The sequence below is a fragment of the Monodon monoceros genome, unplaced genomic scaffold (genome assembly GCF_005190385.1).
Source record: "Monodon monoceros isolate NGI ecotype Baffin Bay Population unplaced genomic scaffold, NGI_Narwhal_1 Super_Scaffold_18, whole genome shotgun sequence".
Lineage (NCBI taxonomy): Eukaryota > Metazoa > Chordata > Mammalia > Artiodactyla > Monodontidae > Monodon > Monodon monoceros.
Genome location: NW_021703774.1, coordinates 24,092,804 through 24,112,825, shown reverse-complemented (window position 1 = coordinate 24,112,825; position 20,022 = coordinate 24,092,804). Strand labels below are relative to the sequence as shown.

General features: G+C 35.2%; 1 protein-coding gene across 3 annotated transcripts in view; it reads right to left on the bottom strand.

The window, feature by feature from the left end:
* AHCTF1 (AT-hook containing transcription factor 1) overlaps window positions 1-20,022 on the bottom strand; it is an 82,007-nt gene that overhangs the window by 39,325 nt on the left and 22,660 nt on the right. For all 3 annotated transcript variants that reach the window (XM_029228741.1, XM_029228742.1, XM_029228740.1), the window contains exons 5-16: window positions 18,986-19,193; window positions 17,225-17,341; window positions 15,815-15,899; window positions 14,317-14,467; window positions 12,868-13,000; window positions 12,568-12,749; window positions 12,068-12,129; window positions 11,106-11,234; window positions 4,478-4,568; window positions 3,313-3,402; window positions 815-955; window positions 41-145 (exon numbers count right to left, since the gene is read on the bottom strand). In XM_029228741.1, coding sequence (XP_029084574.1) covers window positions 41-145; window positions 815-955; window positions 3,313-3,402; window positions 4,478-4,568; window positions 11,106-11,234; window positions 12,068-12,129; window positions 12,568-12,749; window positions 12,868-13,000; window positions 14,317-14,467; window positions 15,815-15,899; window positions 17,225-17,341; window positions 18,986-19,193 — 1,494 coding nt within the window. The remainder of the gene's footprint in view (window positions 1-40; window positions 146-814; window positions 956-3,312; window positions 3,403-4,477; window positions 4,569-11,105; window positions 11,235-12,067; window positions 12,130-12,567; window positions 12,750-12,867; window positions 13,001-14,316; window positions 14,468-15,814; window positions 15,900-17,224; window positions 17,342-18,985; window positions 19,194-20,022) is intronic.

The following is a 20,022-nucleotide window of genomic DNA, read 5'->3' as shown; positions in this document are numbered from 1 at the left end:
GTTCCAATGTTAATATTTATAGATTAGGTAAATATTTTACCTAAGCCCTCTGGTAAAAGCCCAGAATGAGAGAACCAAAGAACCACTTGTGCATATTGACAGATGAGCTGGGTAACCATATACTTATTGCTTAAATCCATAAGACCTGCAAAGAGTTAAAATCTGTTGTTAGCTTTCAATTTATCAACCACAAATGAAAAATCAAGGCACTCAATAGTTTTCAAAAAAAGTAATTAATTACTTGGTGATTTTAAGCAATATGTATGTATTTTTAAACAAACTTAGCTTGAACAAATAATCTCCAAAATGCTAAACTAACTCATTGACTAAAATAGACACTTTAGGTACGTATGCTTCTATATTAGCTATACTTCCATTTATCTAATTTCAGTAGTCAGATTTTTACATTAAAACAAACTAGTACAGTATCATTATACAGGTTGTTCAAACCAGGCCTTTAGACGAAACTGGCTATTTTGTTTAAATGGCAAAACAGAGGAGAAAAATTACAATGACCAAACTCTATGAATAAAAACTTACATATAATTAAAAAATCTGAAATTCTACCATTAGTACACTATCTTAACAATCCTTAATCCCCAAATTTCCCAACCTTATTTAATCATCAGCTCATGGCACATCTAATAACATTCTGTAGCTTTTCATTAAAAAAAAAAAAAAAAAAATCCCAGCATTTGAGAAATAATAACCTGTTTGCCCAGTAATCCATCTAATACATAGGAAATGTATTCTTTCTCGAAGTCAAGAAGTAAAAGTCAATGAAACACTCATTTATATAAGACAAATAGCACACCTCTCTCGGTGATCTCTTGGGCCTCAGCTGCAAAACAGCTTAAGACTATATTAAGGTTGCTAAGAAGTAAATGGCACTGCTGGAGAGACTGTATAGTTTGTGGATCGATGAAACGACACGAACCATCAAATAATGGCGCACCTTTCAAGGATAAAATGTAAGATTAGTTTTGACACAGTACATCTGAATTAACTAAAGTCACAAATGCAAAACATATCAAATTCCTATTAACCAGAGAATTATTCTATATGAGATCTACAAAGACAAGCCTCAAATGACAAATACCCTCAAGGAATCTAGAAAGGCAGATACAAATACAAATTTTTATTTTTTAAAAATGTAGAATGAGACTTCCCTGGTGGCGCAGTGGTTAAGAATCCGCCTGCCAATGCAGGGGACAGGGTTTGAGCCCTGGTCCGGGAAGATCCCCCATGCCACGGAGCAACTAAGCCCGTGTGCCACAACTGAGCCTGCGCTGTAAAGCCCGCAAGCCACAACTACTGAAGCCCGCAAGCCACAACTACTGAAGCCCACAAGCCACAACTACTGAAGTCCACACGCCTAGAGCCCGTGCTCCACGAGAGAAGCCACTGCAACGAGAAGCCCGCGCACTGCAAGGAAGAGTAGCCCCCACTCGCCACAACTACAGAAGGCCCGTGCGCAACGACGAAGACCCACTGCAGCCAAAACATAATAATAATTAAAAAAAATAATAATAATAAAATAAAAATGTAGAATGAGGTAAGCAATAGGTGAGCACAGAGGAAAGTGATATAGATTCAACTTCAGATTCACTAGAAATCAGTTATATCCATTAAATGCTTCTCCTTCAAATAAATCTTTTATATCAGACATTTTATGTACTATGTTGTTTTGTGATTATTATTTGATAAGAACTCTTTCTTTCACCGCCAGTCTTCAAAAGTGAGACAATGAAATTAAGACTCAGAGACCTATTACAATATAATTGCATGCTTTCTACAATGAATGCACTGTAGACTCGGTTGTCCTCTCATTTCAAACTCAAGGTTGAGTTTACAAATGCACTTTTGGGAGAAGCTATTTTAGCAGCTATTGGTTACATTGTTTTAGATAAGATTTAATTACATTAATAATTATGTGTGATTTGACCAGAAAACAAATACCTTAATTCTGAATACTTCCTCAAATCATTTGCTTTACTTCTAATACATTTAAAAAACTATTATGCTTTGTATTTTAATTATTCTTAGTTAAAAAAATAATAAGCAGTAATAAAACTCAAAGCAGTAATAATAATGGTTAAGCTACCAAGTTCAACCCTGAAACACCACATTATGCTCAAAGCAAAATAAAAGCATACAATTTATGAACTGAGTCGAATTTTTTTTTTTTGGCCAAGCCACATGGCTTGGGGGATCTTAGTTCCCTGACCAGGGATCAAACTCAGGCCCCCACAGTGAAAGCACTGAGTCCTAACCACTGGACCACCAGGGAATTCCCAAGTTGAATTTTTTTTACATAACTTACATAATCAGCCCTGAAAACATTTTCCTCTCAAAAAAATATTTTTTTCACCCTGATTCTGAATTATCAGGTGTTCCACACTTCAAATGTACAATGATTACTGAAATATTTAAAATTACTTATTTCATGTTTACAATTTCATTTAAGTACACCCTAAAAATACTATACAGAACCCCATGTACTCCTATCAAATTTTGTTGGTTTAAAAATCCTCTACTAGGAATAACTTTTTAAATAAGTCCGATTTGTTAATTCATCATGACATAATAATACTAATAACAAATACATATATACTTCTAAATAAACTTAAATTTTACTTTCATGTACAGGGCAATCATATATTACCTTTAACATTATTTTTGCACTAGTTGGGCATAATGGGCTAATATTCACAGAATACAAGAAAACTCAAAGTGTACAATTCACTAATAAACAAGACTAGATAATGACTAATGACATCTGTTAGTAGAAGACAGGTGATTGAGTTTTTGCCCTGCTATTTAGCTTCATAAATATTTTAAATGGAAAATGAATAAAGCTCAGAAGTTAACTGGCATATTCTCTTTACTCCATCATTAGCATATTTTATAAATTAAATGCCTACGATCAAAAGATAATTAAGCTATTAATTCTGAAACTTGCTATTGTGGACATACCTAACATGCTGCCAATTTAAATGATCTGCTGAATTTAAGGAGAGTCCATCTCAAATTATCCATGATGATTGCAAAGGATTATATGAATACGTAATATGAAGCTGACATTTTTCAATGTGGGATATTTTTACTGTTTTATTAAAGCTAATACATGCTCATTTAAAAAATAAAAAAAAATAAACGATCTGTTGAAAAACCCTGTCACGCTAATGTAAAAAGAAATAAGTTTCCTTCTGGGACTTCTTTAAAGAGTTTGCAACTTCAAAATGATTAAAAATTATTATTGCTATATACTCAAAACATAACCCAAGATTAGTTTTTTAATATACTACTTACATAGTCTGTCAAATTCCTCTTTTGTGAGAACCGCTTTATTCCATGTCCATTCAAGAACAAAGCGCAAATTAGCAGCAGAATTTGGTTGTTCTTATTTGTAAATATGAAAGGGAAAAATAGAGAATGATTATTAATTACAAAAAAAAAAAAATTAGAAATTTTTCAGTGGAGAAACCTGACAGAAACCACCCTAACCAAGTGAGCGCCCTTAACATCAACATTAATGGAGACAAACTGGTAACATGTACCTTCAGGGTATCACTTCAGGGAGCACATCAATTTACATAACACTGCTGCAAAACTGTAAAATGTGAATCTAATCATGAGGAAAGATCAACAAACACAAACTGATAGGCAGGCTACAAAATAATACTGCCCATATTCTTTAAAAATGTAACTTTCTTCAAAGACAATGGCTTAAGAATTATACAAGATTAAGAGAGAGTTAAAAAGACCTGAAAACTAAATACAAAATATTCTGGATTGGATTCTGAATTCCCCCTCCCTAAAAATGTTACAAAGGACATTAGGACAATTAGTGAGATTCCAATAAGGTCTACAGATTAGATAACAGCGTGCATCAATATTAGCTTTCTTGATTTTTATAACTAAAAAGTGTTTTTTTAAGTGAATATCCTTGTTCTTAGAAGGAATATATCGAAGTATTTCAGTAAAGAAGCATGATGCCTTCAACTTATTCTCAAATGGTCAGAACAAAAACAATGTGTGTGTGTGAAGTGTGTGTTTATAAAGAAAGTAATACACACAACTTGAATGAATCCCCAGAAAACTTTTGAGTAAAAAAGAGCCAATCCTAAAAGGTTACGTACTGTAGGATTCCAGCCATGAACATTTTTGAAATGACAGAATTACAGAAATAGACAATAAATGAATGGGTGCCAGGCATTAGGAATGGGGTGGTGGCCGGGGGTAGTAGGCATGGCTATGAAAGGGCAACAAGAGAGGTCCTGGGTGTGATATAATATTAGAGACTTGCCAGATCTTATCATTCATGGGGGTAAGGGTACACTGTAAATGTCTTACAACTGCACATGAACCTACAATTATCTCAAAATAAAGTTTAACTTAACCCCCCGCAACACAGTGAATTGATAGTTTTAAAAATACGGAAGTAGTTTTTAATTGTTAAAAATCATAATCTTACCTTCTGTTATCCACCTTTTGATACATCCAGTCAAAAGTCCCAGAGAACTTGTCTGGATTGCTGCTGACAATATAGCTTCTAACTGTTCTTCCTAAACGATGTGTTAAAAAAAAAAGAAAGAAAAGAAAGGATATGTGATCAGAGACAGAGGCAGCAAGTTCTAGTTCAGAACACAAATTTTTAAAGGATTAAAAATCATTATGATTCACTAGGATGGCTATACACAAGGTAAGAAGCATTGGTGATGGTGCAGAAAATCCTCATACACTGCTGGTGGGAATGTAAAATGGGACAGCCAGTTTGGTCTGGTACTTCCTCAAAATCTTAAACAGAGAGTTACCAAATGACCCAGCAATTCCACACCTAGGTACACACGCAAGAGATATAAAAACACATGTCCACACAAAAAGTGTACATGAAGCAGCATTATTCATAACAGCCAAAAATGAGAATAAACAAAATGCCCTTCAACTGAAGAACGGATAAATAAAATGTAGTATATCATACAGTGGAATATTACACAGCCAGAAAATGGGATGAAGTACTGATACATGCTCCAACATGAATGAACCTTGAAAAACACTGTGCCAAGTCAAAGTCAGTCACAAAAGGCCATATATTATTTGATTCCATTTGTATGAAATGTCTAGTACAAGTAAATCTATAGACAGAGAGTAGATTAGTAGTTACCAAAGGCTAGGAGAGAGAAGGGAGGAAAAGGAATTGACTGCTAATGGGTATGGGGTTTGGGGGAAGGTGATAAAAATGCTCTAAAATTTAATGTTGTGATAGTTGTACAACTCCATAAATATACTAAAAACCACTGAACTGAATGGTATATGAATTAAATCTCAACACTATTTTTTAAAAAAGCATTATACATCTCGTTTAGGAATCTATGAATTTCATTCACTACAGCAGCAAAGACTTTTTTAAAAAGGAATCATATGAATAAATAGATAAGTTAAACAGGAAGAGGGAGCTACAATATGATAAAAATTCTCCAAAACTAAAAATAGCATGATTCTAAATGGAGATTCACCAGAACAATTTACATTAAAATAAGGGACAAAACAAGGATGACTGCTAGTACAATTATTTTTCTATGGTTTGTAGAGGTTCTACCAAATGCCATGAGAAAATAAAGTAATAAACAAAAATGGGGGGGGCGCGGAAAGCCTATATTTGCTGATGGTTGCATACCTTGAAAATCTAAGATATTCTAATTTAGTTAAGTAGATACCAAATGAATATACAAAAATCAACTCCATCTAGAAATGAATATAGGGAAAACGGTCTACTCATAAAAATACTACAAAACACTTAGGGATAAAAATAGAAAGAAACCCACTAGAAAATAATCATAAACTCTTACTGACAGATGTAAAACAAACCCTAAATAATTGGAAAGATATACCATTTATACCTAGATGATTATAAAGATGCCAATTCTCCCTCAAATTAACATGTGGATATAATAAAATTCCCAAAAGATTTCCAACAGGAGCACTGGATAAACCATCTTATAATTAATGAAAAAGAACTGCCTATGAACTTTCAAAAATTATAGATTAAAAAGAGACTGCATTACCAAATATCAAAGCAGTATATTAAAATGGTATAGAAATAGGTAACCAGATTTATGAAACAAGATAAAAACCTGGAAATAGAAGCCAGTAGATATGGACATATAATATCAGATAAAGGTGGTATTTCAGTAGCATGACAAAAGGTTATTATGGGTCCTGTTTCACAAATGATATAGCACAGCTGGACTAATCATCTGGCAAAAAGAAAAATGTACCTTTACCTTATATGACACACAAAAATGAATTATAGCCTTAAATGTTAAAGAAACATTTAGGTGCTAGGAAAATTTTTTTAAGCCAGAGCTATAAAATGCACTTGACTCTAAAAATATTATTTTGAATGTGGTAAGAGATACCATAAAACAGTGAAGAGCAAATGACGGGGGAAATATCTGTAAGATTTACGACAGGATAAATACCTACATATTTTAACAAAGAATTTCTATAAAGACAGCCCAATAAGAAAAAAGGTAAAAACCTACAAATATGTAATCAACAGAAGAACAAATTCCGACAACAATATATGAAATTACATATATATCATCCTTTTCATGTATATGGAGGGATAAAGAGATACAGGAAAGTATACATATCAAAAAGTCCATATACCACACATACAACTAACAAATAATTACCAAGTGGACACTGATGAAACTATGGCCCAAGTCTAGATTGAGAATACTTCCCAGAAGCCCTGTCTCCTCCTACCTGATCAAAAGCAAATCCCACTCACTCCTCCCATCCCCCATGGTAACCACTCTCCAGCCTTTTGTAGCAATCACTTCTTTTAGTTTTTTTTTTTTGGCTGCGCTGGGTCTTCGTTGCTGCGCGCGGGCATTCTCTAGTTGCGCGAGCGGGGGCTACTCTTCATTGCGGTGCACGGGCCTCTCATCACGGTGGATTCTCTTGTTGCAGAGCATGGGCTCTAGGCGGGTGGGCTTCAGCAGTTGTGGCACTCGGGCTCTAGAGCGCAGCCTCAGTAGTTGTGGCACACGGGCTTAGTTGCTCAGTGCTCAGTGGCATCTTCCCAGACCAGGGCTCAAACCCGTGTGCCCTGCATTGGCAGGTGGATTCTTAACCACTGAGCCACCAGGGAAGCCCTAGGAATCACTTTCTTGCTTTTCTTTTTGTTTTACCTCTGTGTACGCATCACTAACCAATTCAGCTCAATTTGGTCTATTCTAGGAATAAAGTTTTAAAGAAGATACATGGAAAAAGTCAACAAAATGCCAATATTTGCATACTTCCATATACTTTAGTCAATTTTCTCAATTCAAATTATTCATGTATTATCTATATAAGTGGAAAAAACAACAAGGGTCGGATTAACACAAAATAATCACAGAAAACATTAAATGCTGTTTCATTAACATGACTGAGTTACAGGTAATTTTTTTCTAGTTTCACTTTTCTTTTTAAAACTTAGATATCATTGCTTTAACTAAACTTGATAATGTATAATGGCAGCAGGGGTGGGGAGGAATCAGTATTAATTCCCTAAAGTAAAAAAATTAAATAGAGCACTTAAAGTGCCCAACTCCTAAGGATGATAAACAGTTCCCACACTATACTAATTTGGAGCCTTTGGCAGGGAAGGATAGTCAGTTTCATTTCCTGACCAAAGGGCCCTATGAGCAGGGCCTCCAGGGCAAAATTTACCTGAGGTCTTTTAATAAATCTAATTCAGAGCTGCATAAAGCCATTTTGAATCTTGTGTTTTCAATTTTGTTTTCTTGGAGGGGAGGGGAATGGAAGCCCGCTAGCTTAAATGCAAATGCACAGCCCACAGATTGTCCAGGGACTATTAGACAGAAGAGATTTCTTCTACACAACATATTAACAATTCTGCTAGAACATGCAACAAACAGATGGGCTAAAAAGATCACACTACTCGCAATGAACAAAAGAAGATTATGAACAAAACTATTTCAAAACCTCAAGCAGCTAGAAAAGAAAGTGGACCTGTTGTAGAAACTGTTCAGGTTCCATTACTAAAGTGAGCAAAATTTGTTGGACCAGGTGGATATCAATTAAAAATAACTTCAGGCTGAAACAGGAGTAACTATTAGTCAGGTGTATGAAGAAACATTTTCTGTATTTGTACCAACATCCAGTGCTATGCATGAAGCAAGAGACTTCATTCCCGAAATCTGCGAAGATGATCAAGAGCAGCAGTTAGAAACGGGAGCAGTGTACACCGTCACAATAACTGAAATCAGAGACACTGAGTAATGGTTAAACTATATTCAAATATGACTGCAGCACTGCTTCATAACACACAACATGATCAACGGAAGATTAAACATCCCACTGCTTTAGGATTAGAAGTTGGCCAAGAAATTCAGATGAAATATTTTGGACGTGATCCAGCTGATGGAAGAATGAGTCTTTCCCGTAAAGTGCTCCAGTCTCCAAACAGGCTTCTCTTAAAAAAAAAAATCCTTGTTACTTGTGTCTAAAAATGGAACATCACACCACAACCTTTATTTCCTACCCCTACATCATCACTGGGTCTCACTAAAACGATGGTAAAGAGTCAAAAAAGGTATAAATCAACAAGGACAAAGAAAAGAGAAGGGAAGGCATCATGGGATAAAACAGCTCAACAAAATTTTTGAAAAGCAGTACTAAGCAGAGGAAAGGTGACTGACTTAGCAGTGTGAAGGAAACCACGTCCTAGAGTCCCCACAGAGGGGAACTATAGATGAGAATACAGCCAGTTTGGCTCTCAGAATCCTATCAGGTTAAGTTCTTGGAGAATCCAGGTACAGAGGAAAGTGGGTGAAAGAGTGATCAAACATGGGACTGAATACAGGCAACGGGTTCAAACTTAGTATCTAGAACAGACAGTCCCCACCCTTCTGTTACCCGGCAGCAAAGAACTGTGGAGCCAGCCTGATAGATCTCTGGAGACACTGAATAGCCCCAGAAAAAAAATCTGCGTTTCTCAACTAAAATGGTGCACATCCAATCTATCGTCCTAAAGTAAAAGATACCTCTGGATGAACTCTATCCACACAAAACACGCAAAAGACAGTTTATAATCTGTTACTGACTCACTTAACATATGAAAAGAAAACTAAGAACCACCAAACATTTAAGGATAGCCACCAGATCAGAAAGACTACAGTAATAAAAATAACTCCAGAGAAAATAGAGATAATTCATGGAACTAAATAAAACCTGAAACATACATAGCTAGGAGAAGATATTTCATCCATAAAATAGAACAGAATACTATGAAAAAGGGATGATCAAAGAGTAAGAGCTCACAGAAATTTTAAATTGGGGCTAAATTTTTAAAATCTAAAAGAAAGAAAGGAAGATGAAGAAATCTCCCAGAAAATAAAATCAGAGGCAAATGAGACAAACAGTTGGAAAGCAAAGATAAGTTAACCTAAGATCAACTTAGACAGTCAACATTTGTCTAATGGGGTTCTCTACAGAGAGCAAAAACAAACTGAAAAGAAAAAATTAAGGTTGTGTGAATGACAGGCTAGGCAAAGGTTTTTGGTTTTTTGTTAAGGCCATCTGGAAGCTCCAGGAAAAAACAAAAGTTATATAAGAAAATGTTTATGTAGATATCCACAGTCAGTTCCTCATCTACAATACAACCAACTGCAGACAGAAAACATTCAGGGGAAAAAAATTCCAGAAAGTTCCAAAAAACAAAACTTGAATTTGTCGTGTGCCAGCAACTACTTATATAGCATGTACGCTGTACTAAGTACTTTAATCTAGAGATGATTTAAAGTACTTGGGTGGGTGTGCATAGGTTACATGCATATACTATGCCATTTTACATAAGGTACTAGAGCATCCTTGAAATCTGGTATCTGTGGGGGTCCAGGAACCAATCCCTCGTGGATACAGAGGGACAACTGTACATGACTGCACAGTGAATATTTGCTCAGTACAGTAATATAAAAGGAGAGGGGGGGAGAGAAAGGAAAAAAAAATCCCCTAATAGTATTGAAAATTTCTCTTATTTCTATGAAATTAGGCATTAAATTCCAACTGCAGGTGTTAAATCACCAGCAGCAATATTTACATTTCGTCTGATATTTAAAAGACTCTTTTCCTAACAATTCATTATGTTACATACCTGCAGTTATTTAAATAACTTAATTCCAACACTACTTGAGGGGAAAGTTAATAAAACATTTTCTCCTTCTCCACAGGAAAATGACCTGGGATTGGTTTACTTTCTTTAAGCACATTTTACTAGCAAACATCAAGTTAAAATAAATGTGAATTATAAGTTATCACCAGGCAACACTGTTTTTTTTTTTTTGGCAACACTGTTTAAGAATGTCATCTGACTGGTAAAATGTACTGGGACTATAAAAACTGTGAGTGGATTTTACAATATTTTTATTTACATATCCATTAGGAAATTAAGATTTTGGCTTCCACGACTAAGTCTGACTCCCATAACTGTCTTGTGTTTTACAGGAACTTGGAATCTTCACTAAGAGGCTTTCACAAGACACTTGTTTCTATAGAGCAGTGGTTCTCAAACCATCACAAATCACCTCAAGGGCTTATTAAAATACGGACTGCTGGGCTCTACTCTTGGAGTTTCTGATTCAGTAGCTCTAGGGCAGGAACCAAGAACTTGCATTTCTAACTAGTTCCCAGGGAAGCTGATATTGGGAACCCTAATTTGTGGCTATAGACTTTGAGATTCACCTAAGTCAAGATGGTTTCCACTCATGTGGTCTCATTCTCTTGCACCTAAGCTGTTCTCTCTGGGGGCTAGAAAATGGCCCCTCGACTGTTATAATGACTTCTACTCATGACATGCCTGATGCAGCCATGATGTGTTTCCTAGCCTATAGACCTGGTGGCAAGTTAGGCCTATTGGGTCCTACAAGTATGAATTTCAAGCCAAACCCAAGAACCACAGCTACTGACTTGCAGAGTTGGCATTATATTACTTAATCTACTTTTTTAGAAATTATCTAATAGATTTTTGTTATAATAGAAAGCTAATAACATGTGATCCAAAAGAAACAACAGAGTTAAAAATCTCTCACCTGACTTAAACTGGAAGGTTGAATATCAATAAGTCTTGGTGAGAGAAGGCCAGCCGCAAGACATCGATTGTAACTATCGGGAATGACTTCATTGAGAGATGGTCCTGATTTCTTTAAAAAAGTCAAAGTCTATAATAGATGGATTAATATCAGTCACTATTCAATTCAAATAATCAAATTTAAGAATAACTAATAAACTCATCACCCTACTTTACACTTAACATTTTGAATAAAACTAAAAGGCAATGAATGAAAATTGTGGAAGACTACATTTCTGTACTTCTTGCAGGGAAAAGTGCTTATAGGTTCTTGAGGTAACCAATGCTTGCTAGTTATAAATAATACTACTGATAAGGGTATTTTAAGTTGTTTATATGTAAGGTAACCCTATTACCTTCTATAAAGCTGACAGACTTGGTAACAGATCTTAACAAACTTAATACACAAAAGAAAAATCTTGCAGTTTATTCCTCTTGGTCTAATGTGAAAGAGATCTGATATGAAGTATAAATATGGCATTCATCCACATCTAGCTGATTATCATTTAAAGGGTCTGCCACTTTGTGTTTTCCTGGAAAAGTATTTTCAACATACAGTCATAACCCACTCTGGGCCAGTCACTGTGCCACTGTGCTAGGTATCTTCTTTGCATTACTTCATTTACCCATAAGCTTTCTGAGAAGGAAGAGAATTAAAAGGATGGATAAAAAGGGATGCAGTAAAGCACTGCTTTACTTTTGGCTGGGGTTCAGGAGCTAACATCCATATAAAGCTGCTAAAAACATCCCAATACCTTAGAACCTAGAAGGTTGCCGTCAGTAACTGATGCTACTAGCTGCTAATCTCATAAACCTAGCAGAAGCTACCTTTTAAGACAAAACAATAGTTTATGTAAAGTTTAAATCCATGATCTGACTTCAGTTCAAGAAGAAACACTGTCCAAATTGTCATTTGTTACCTACCTCCTTCTGAAAACCACTACAAGTTATATGAACAACTCCTGAGTTTAACAAACAAGTGGCATCTAAAAAAAAAAAAAAAAAAAAGATTAAAAAAGTCCACTTACATATTATATTTGGGATGGTATTAATACAATAAAATTTATCCTAATAACAGATTCTTAGGCAAGGTATGGAATTACTACATACAATAAATTTTTAAGTAATTTGTCCATGTATTTCTATCCTAACAAGATACCAAACCTTATCACAAGTGCACTTAATATGAAATAGTTAATACCTTTTCTAGCAAATTCAAAATAGTGATAATTTCTCTATAAAACATATAAACACTAAACTTCTTGTGTGCATATATCAAGTTAACTTCCTAACTTATCCATATATTAACTAATAACGATGAGAAATGAACAATACACTATACACACATATACACACAACACAAATACAAACACATACTCTTGCATGTTATTTTTCTCAAAAGGTAATGTTAAAGAAATACATACCAAAGTTGTAAGTACTTGGGTTAAAAAACTGCTCAGGAGGTGGATATGAAGGAGGAACTCCTCGACTTAAACTTCTCTCATGTACTAGTATATCCAAGATGTAATGTGAGGAAGTCCTACTTACAACAGAATCCAGTGACCACAATGCAAAATAAGAGCAATTATGTAGATATTCTCCTGATCTAAAAGAAAATTTTACACAATTATTAAGTCAATGAACTGCTACACATAAAATTCCTATATATGTATATATAAATAAATACATACATATATACATAGAGAGAGAGAGAAAAATCATACCTTAACGAATCTGGCATTTGTGCATGATACCAACGATTTATGTCGAAAAGCCCCAAATATATAGAAGGCTTTCCCTGTCCATATATATTCACCTGCCAAGTAAAGACTGAAACACTGGTGTCAGGAGACAAAGCTAAAAGAAAAGAAGATAAATAATCTCAAAATAAATCCCCCAAATAAAATTAGAGCAAGACTTTCTCATAAATTAAGAGGTTTAATTCATATTTGATTTGATTTGTCAAGACACATTTATATCATTTATTCTATAAGAAGAGATTCATTCACTTGTATGTTGACTGTTTTTCTATTTCAAGAAGACCTTATTAAAAAGTACTCATTGGCAACTTTGAGGTATTGTAGGTAGAAAAGTGGAAAACGATTTGAATGAAAATTCTCCCACGAATATGTCACTGCTACCAGACAATATCAATACTTAAAATGGATGCCTTTAGGCTTTAGGGCTTAATTCTTTAGAAGAATTCTAGTTGAGAAGGATTGATCCAGCTATATGGTAACGGGTGGGGTGGGGGGACATAAGTACCTGGATGGTGGCTGGCCTAGAAGGATAGGAACAAAGTTAAGAGATCAATAGAAGGAAAGAGGAAAGTAAAAATCTGAGGCACAACTAACAGGCAATATAAAAAAGAAGATGTGAGTGGGGAGTAAGAGACAGGGTTTTATAAGTTCTGTTTTGACATGTTTAGTTGGATGTGAAGAATGGATCACAAATATAGATGCAGGGGACTAGGACAGAGGCCATCTCTGGAATGAATGAGCTAACCATGAGAATGAATCCCAATAAGAACAAACAAAATCAGGGCCCCAGTGAACATTCCCAGAACTAAATAAAACTATCCCATTATCACATTCAATCCTCACAACCGACCCTTTGCAGAAGGTATAAATGTATTATTCCACTCACAGGTAAGGAAACAAGAGGCTCAGTCACAAATGTTAAATAATTTATGAAAGGTTACAACTAGTGACAGAGCTGGGACTTGAATCCATGTTGGTTGGATTCTAAGATCTATGCAATTTTCACTATGCCGGGATGTTTACCAGGAAGAAGGAATGACACTAAAGGAGACAAAAAATTCAAGGCAACCAAAGCATGTTTGCCGTATACGTCTCAAAAAATACAGAGGTAAACATTATTCAGAGACTATTCATACTAGTTACAACTAGAGACCTTTTTTTGTATGTCTGTCTGTTTTGAGAGCTGGATCAAAATACAACGGTTTCTCATTTTCTTAATCTATTCAATTCTTGAGTTCTACACATGGCAATCTGGAGAGCAAGACATACCTCATATCTCATACAGACCTGAATATATTCCACAATTAGTATTCCAATGAACTACAGAAAACAATACCTGTCATATATCTTAAATCAAGATGAATCTTAAATCAAGTATTCACATGGTATATAATAAGAGTACTTTTAACCAACCTTCATTCATGCCTTCCTCCCTGTCACCATGAGATCGAAATTTCTCTACAGTTTGGCATCCCAACAGTTTGGTATTACCAGTCTGGCCCCTCAAAGGAAACATGCCACCTGTGAGGTCCAGTGTATATCTTTCTTCACAGTACTCTAACCCCTGAAATAGAAAATGTACAGCAATCTATATCCTAATAGGATTCTAGGAAAAAGTCATTCTAAAATTAAATGTTCTCCAAAAGAGTTTTCTTACAATACAAAGAAAACAAAAAAGTTAAAAGACTGAAGAGGACAAATTATTGAAAAGGGTTCTAAAATTTTATATAGCATAAAACACAAATAAAAGACTAAATTTAGTCTCCCAAAAATAATTACCAAGAAATCTTCTAAAGCTGTTACTGAACACGGGAACCTTCATGCACTACTGGTTGTGGGGGTAAACTGGACCTAAGCATTAAAATTATATATACGTATACTCTAGACCAGCAAACCTACTTCTGTGTTCTCACTGAAGTTCTTGCTCTAAAACAGTAGTCCTTAAATTTTTGTTCGCTGATCCCTGTAACAATCTGACAAGAGCTATGAATTTTTCCCCAGAAAAATGCATACAGTTGCCCCTTGCTGTCCATGAGGGACTGGTTCCAGGACCCTCTTCGGATACCAAAATCTGTGGATGCTCAAGTCCCTCATATAAAATGGAGTAATATTTGCATATAACCTACGCACATCCTCCCGTATACTTTAAATCATTTCTAGATTACTTATAATACCTAATACAATGTGAATGCTACGTAAATAGTTGCTGTGGCACGGAAAACTCAAGTTTTGCTTTTTGGAACCCTCTGGAATTCCCCTCCCCCCGCATATTTTTGATCCGAGATTGGTTGAACCCACAGATGTGGAACTGGAGGATTGGGGGGGCGGGGGGAGGGACGACGCGGACACTGTGATCATGAAGATGCCACACGTAATTCAGGGGCTTCACAAATTCCCTAAAACCCAAACACACACCCTCAAATACTAGGTTAAGAAAGCCTGTTCTAGAGAAGTTAAATGTGATGGCTAACCAAATATGGCTATTAGCAGGACCCCACTATTTCCTCAAGAATTCAGCCAGAAAAATAGTCATATAAAACGTAGATGCATTTACCCTCTTTCACAATTGCAAGCGACAAGACTATAAAGTCACCCCATGGCTTACTGCTTGTTATCTTAGAGCAAGAAAGTGGGGTTATTTTTCCTGGCTACCAATTAGGCCACAAGTTTGTCTTGTCTAATCCCCTCATTTTAGAGGAAAGTGACACCTGAAGATTTTAAGATTGCTACCTTGGTAAAATACCAGTCTCCTGATCCCTAATCTAATACTTTTTACATTATATTACGAATACAGTATTAACTTGAATAGAAGAATAACATTTCAATATCTCAGTATCTTAAAACAAAGACTTAAAACAGGCAAACAATGAACAAAATGGTACTCTGAACCCATACTACCGTTACCATTTACCTCATATAAAATTTGTCCTGATGCCAAACACTTTCTGTCACCAAAGGCCAGCTGAAGCAGATGCAAACTCAAAACATCCCCTTCACTGAAAGAAACAGAAATTAGCTAAGGAGAAATACTGAATATCATATTAATGCATTAAGCACCTTTTATTGTCCAAATAAATTTAATCTGCATACAATATTGAGTGCATGTGACAAAACTGAGGTCACTGTAAAGAATTTAGTTTTACTTGGCTGTTTTCACAAAATGTAGTCCTTTGAAATAATAACTGATTTAATTATTTATTGATTCTAATTAACTAAAGCTTACGTTGCTTGCATATTTTAGGTGACATCTTATGTGCCTGAGACTATAACTCTTTACTTAATATTCCTTCTCCCTTTCTTCAATAGGTGTGCTTTACTTAGGCAATACTGGAAGAAAAAATAAATGGGATACAAAAATTGTTCAGATAAACGTCCCTTCTCATTCACCACATGGAGCCTTCACAAGGCACATTACTCAAGCTGCTGCCAGCCCACATTACACTCAGATGGATGGAAATACGGATTTCACTTAATGAGGAATATCCCAATAGCTGTCTCTATATTTTTATTTCTATTTTCCTCCAGGATTGACAAAGTGACAAATCAATTCTTCCTTCACTGACTTACTCACTAAAGCGTAAGACAAAACCTCAAAGTGAAGACATCTAACACAAAAACCCAAGCTGACCACAATTCATGTACGGACTTGGGAAGAGAAAGTATTAGGAACAGTTATCAAATCATGTCATTTATGCCACAGACTTAACTGTTTCATTGATCATCAAAGAAAGTACTAAACACCAATGAAAAATAAGAGAAAATCAATACTTACACTGTCCTAGCATTGCAAATGAACAAGCTTAACTGGTTTGAAATTAAATTGAAAGGAAAGATTTCTCACAAGCTATAGCTGGAATAAAATTAAAGCTTATGAAAGATGGAAAAATTAACTGAATTAACCCTAGGAATATACTGCAAAAGGCAAGTAGAGGGACTAGAGAACACAGTACAGATACATACACAACAAAGAGAAAAAAGGAATGAGATTATAAAAGAGAAAAAATGCTCTCATGAGAGAACATAGAAGGCCATAAAAATTGCCTAAGGAATAAGAAATTGCCTACTCATGTGTATTGGCTTACTCTCTGAAATAACACCTAAACAGGTCAAGTAAGCACAATTTCTTCTTACTGATATCTCAGCATTACTCAAACATGCAGAAATAATCATTTCCCTTTTAAAGTCATTTCAACTACCACTTTCTAATTCACTGAATTTGTCACTTTCACTAAAAAGAGACAACACAGTACAAAGCTTTGCAAAGAAATTAACTGCTACTCCATTCCTGACAAATATTTAAAACCACATGTATCACACTTACCTATCTTGTGTAGACTGAACAGCCCACAAGTAACAGCAATTACGAGGATCATTCTCAGGTTCTTGAAAAGTGACAGCATATACAGGAACTCTTCCACCTTCCAACTGTGTGTAGTATCTATAACAGGCACAAAAATCAGTACACTTCATACTTTTAAGTTATAATTTCATGAAAAGGAAGAAGATGCCTCATGTAAGAATCTGGGTTAGAGCAACTGCTGTTCATACAATCATCTTATCTTCAAAAATACACAGGGTACAAGACATCAAGACAATGAGCATGGCACCCCATCTCCCAGGTAGAACGGGGAAGGGTTAAAATTACTAAAGCACATGCATATACACATGCGTGAACTAGTCCTTCCAGGCGTGTAAACGTATTCCACGATGTACTGTTCCCCAATAACAGGTACTCTAGAAAGAGATGAAATACTGCCACAACGTTCTATTTCAGCTGCTTGGGTTTAGAGTCAATTTCCCCATTACGACAACAGAATGAGTTAGAATCTGAAGAGTTCTCACAAACCCTTTGGAAAATCATGATCAGTGAAGGATGATAGTGCTAAAGAAAAAGCCAGGTTCTCCAGGCACTCCTTTGGGAGCTATGCAAAAACAAGAGCTGATAAAAAGGTATCAACAAAGAGAGTTGAGATGGACTTCCCATAGGGAGCTACTAGGCAATAGCATTGCCACTTCATCACTGGCACTTTGCAGAAAAATTTGACTTTGAGGAGGTGCAAGGACCGTTAATGTTTACTTAAGGGGCTAGTAACACTCTAATATCATCAAAGAACCCAACAGTAAAAAATGGGTATAGATGAAAATCTTTATTTTCTACCTCTCTCTTTTTCCTTCACTTCAAACTTGGCAAATATTTATATCCAAACACAGCCAAGCAGGTACCAATTTGTTGGTGAGACGAACTGAGCAGAAAGTTTGGAAGGGTGAATATTTTGTTGACTCATTTGCAAGACAAATTACTCAAGAAAATATTCCAATATTACTTGGAAGAAAAAAGAAGAAATAAATATTAAATTGACAACTTAAGAGACAAATAGGTATCTACTTAACTCTTAACAGAGATTAGACTTAAAACCTATAGTGCCTTACCTCCCTCAATAAAGAGTCAATTCCTCAGCAATTTTAACAACATAAAGATTAATAGAAAAGTATCAATATAATTATACTTGGGGGAAGTTTTTGATAGCATAAAAAATTTTTAACACAGTATTTTGTAACTTTTTAAAAATGCTTTTGTTTTCCTGTGAACTGAGAACTACTACTATTAAACTACCTTACACATATGGTTATGTAGAAAAGTACTTCTGAAGGAATTCATACTATACAAATATGTAGTTTATCTTAATATAGTCATAGTTACTAGCAAATTGAACACCACAATGACTGCAATGCCTTTATTTCCCCTGGCCGAGCCACACTGCTTGCAGGACCTTAGTTCCCCAACCAGGGACTGAATCCGGGCTACAGCAGTGAAAGCACAGAGTGCTAATCACTGGACCACCAGGAAATTCCCTGAAATGCCTTTTAAATATACTAAATCAACCGAAATTCATGTGCTAGGTCACTCCTTTATTATACAAAGTTATAATTTAATGCAATGGAAAATTACATAGTCATTCAATCATTATCCTATCTTTTCCTGTTTGTGTTAATTTTTAAATATTAGTAATTGAGAACAAGTTACATTTACAAAGAAATTACCAATAATCACATAATCGAAGAGAAAAAAAGTTGTACTTACTCTCTTTTCATGCTTTTCATATTCCAAAGTGCTAGATACCCATCAGAAAAACCAACAGCAAGCTGATTTGTCCGGTTTATGTAACTAAGGGTTGAAACAGCTGTTCCTGATGGGCTTACTAATTGAAAACACAGATGGCGTCCCTCTTGCATCACATTTTCTCTGATGTGTGGTACTTCAGCTGGGATACCAGTTATAACTTCAAGGTCTAAAAAATAAGTAAGACAAGTAAGATTGACGAACTATAAACATCATAAAAGCAAGTGTGTCGCCCATTATTCAGGCAGCAACTGAAAACTACTGGGGTCAATTAAAATAAGATTAGTGATAACAAAGCATACTGAACTATAAAATAACCGCCTTTATTTTAAATGCTATAATTTTCAAAGTATATTTAATTGTATAATTTCTTAAAAATCTCATAGCACACATCAAATATTATCTAAAGTAGACTATTTTAAAAGAATTAAACAATTTCCTTAACAATCATAAATAAAGCTGATGGTTTCTTTATTCAAATTTACAACTAACAACCTAAATATTCCCCTTGGAGAATGGCTGGTTCCAAGTCAGGAGCAGAAAATATATAAGATGAGCCTGGCACATCCTGTGCCAGAAATCTAGGAAGCTATCAAAATCTGAGGGGATGTGTCAGACTACATGAAGGTGCCTTCGTTAGCAAAAACAGAACATTTTTGAGCATGAGAAGAAAATAATGAAAATGAATAAAACACATTAAGTACAATACATAAAACCCCATGGGTTCCTGCCCTAGAGACCTTAATGAATTGAAACACTGAAAGTAGCTGAGTACCAGCTTCTTACTCTGAAAATTAGTACTTAAAGAAATAGTAATATAAGCATTTATTCTCCCTTTTCTGTACAAACTGTATTTCAAGGTGAACAAATAGCCCTAGTTAATCAGAAAATTATTCTTTAGATTAACAGAACTTTAAAATCATCTTTTTTTGCAGCCCTAATGACACAAGAGACCTAGGCAACAATCTCAGTGGATGAAACAAAGTATGGTTTTTCAA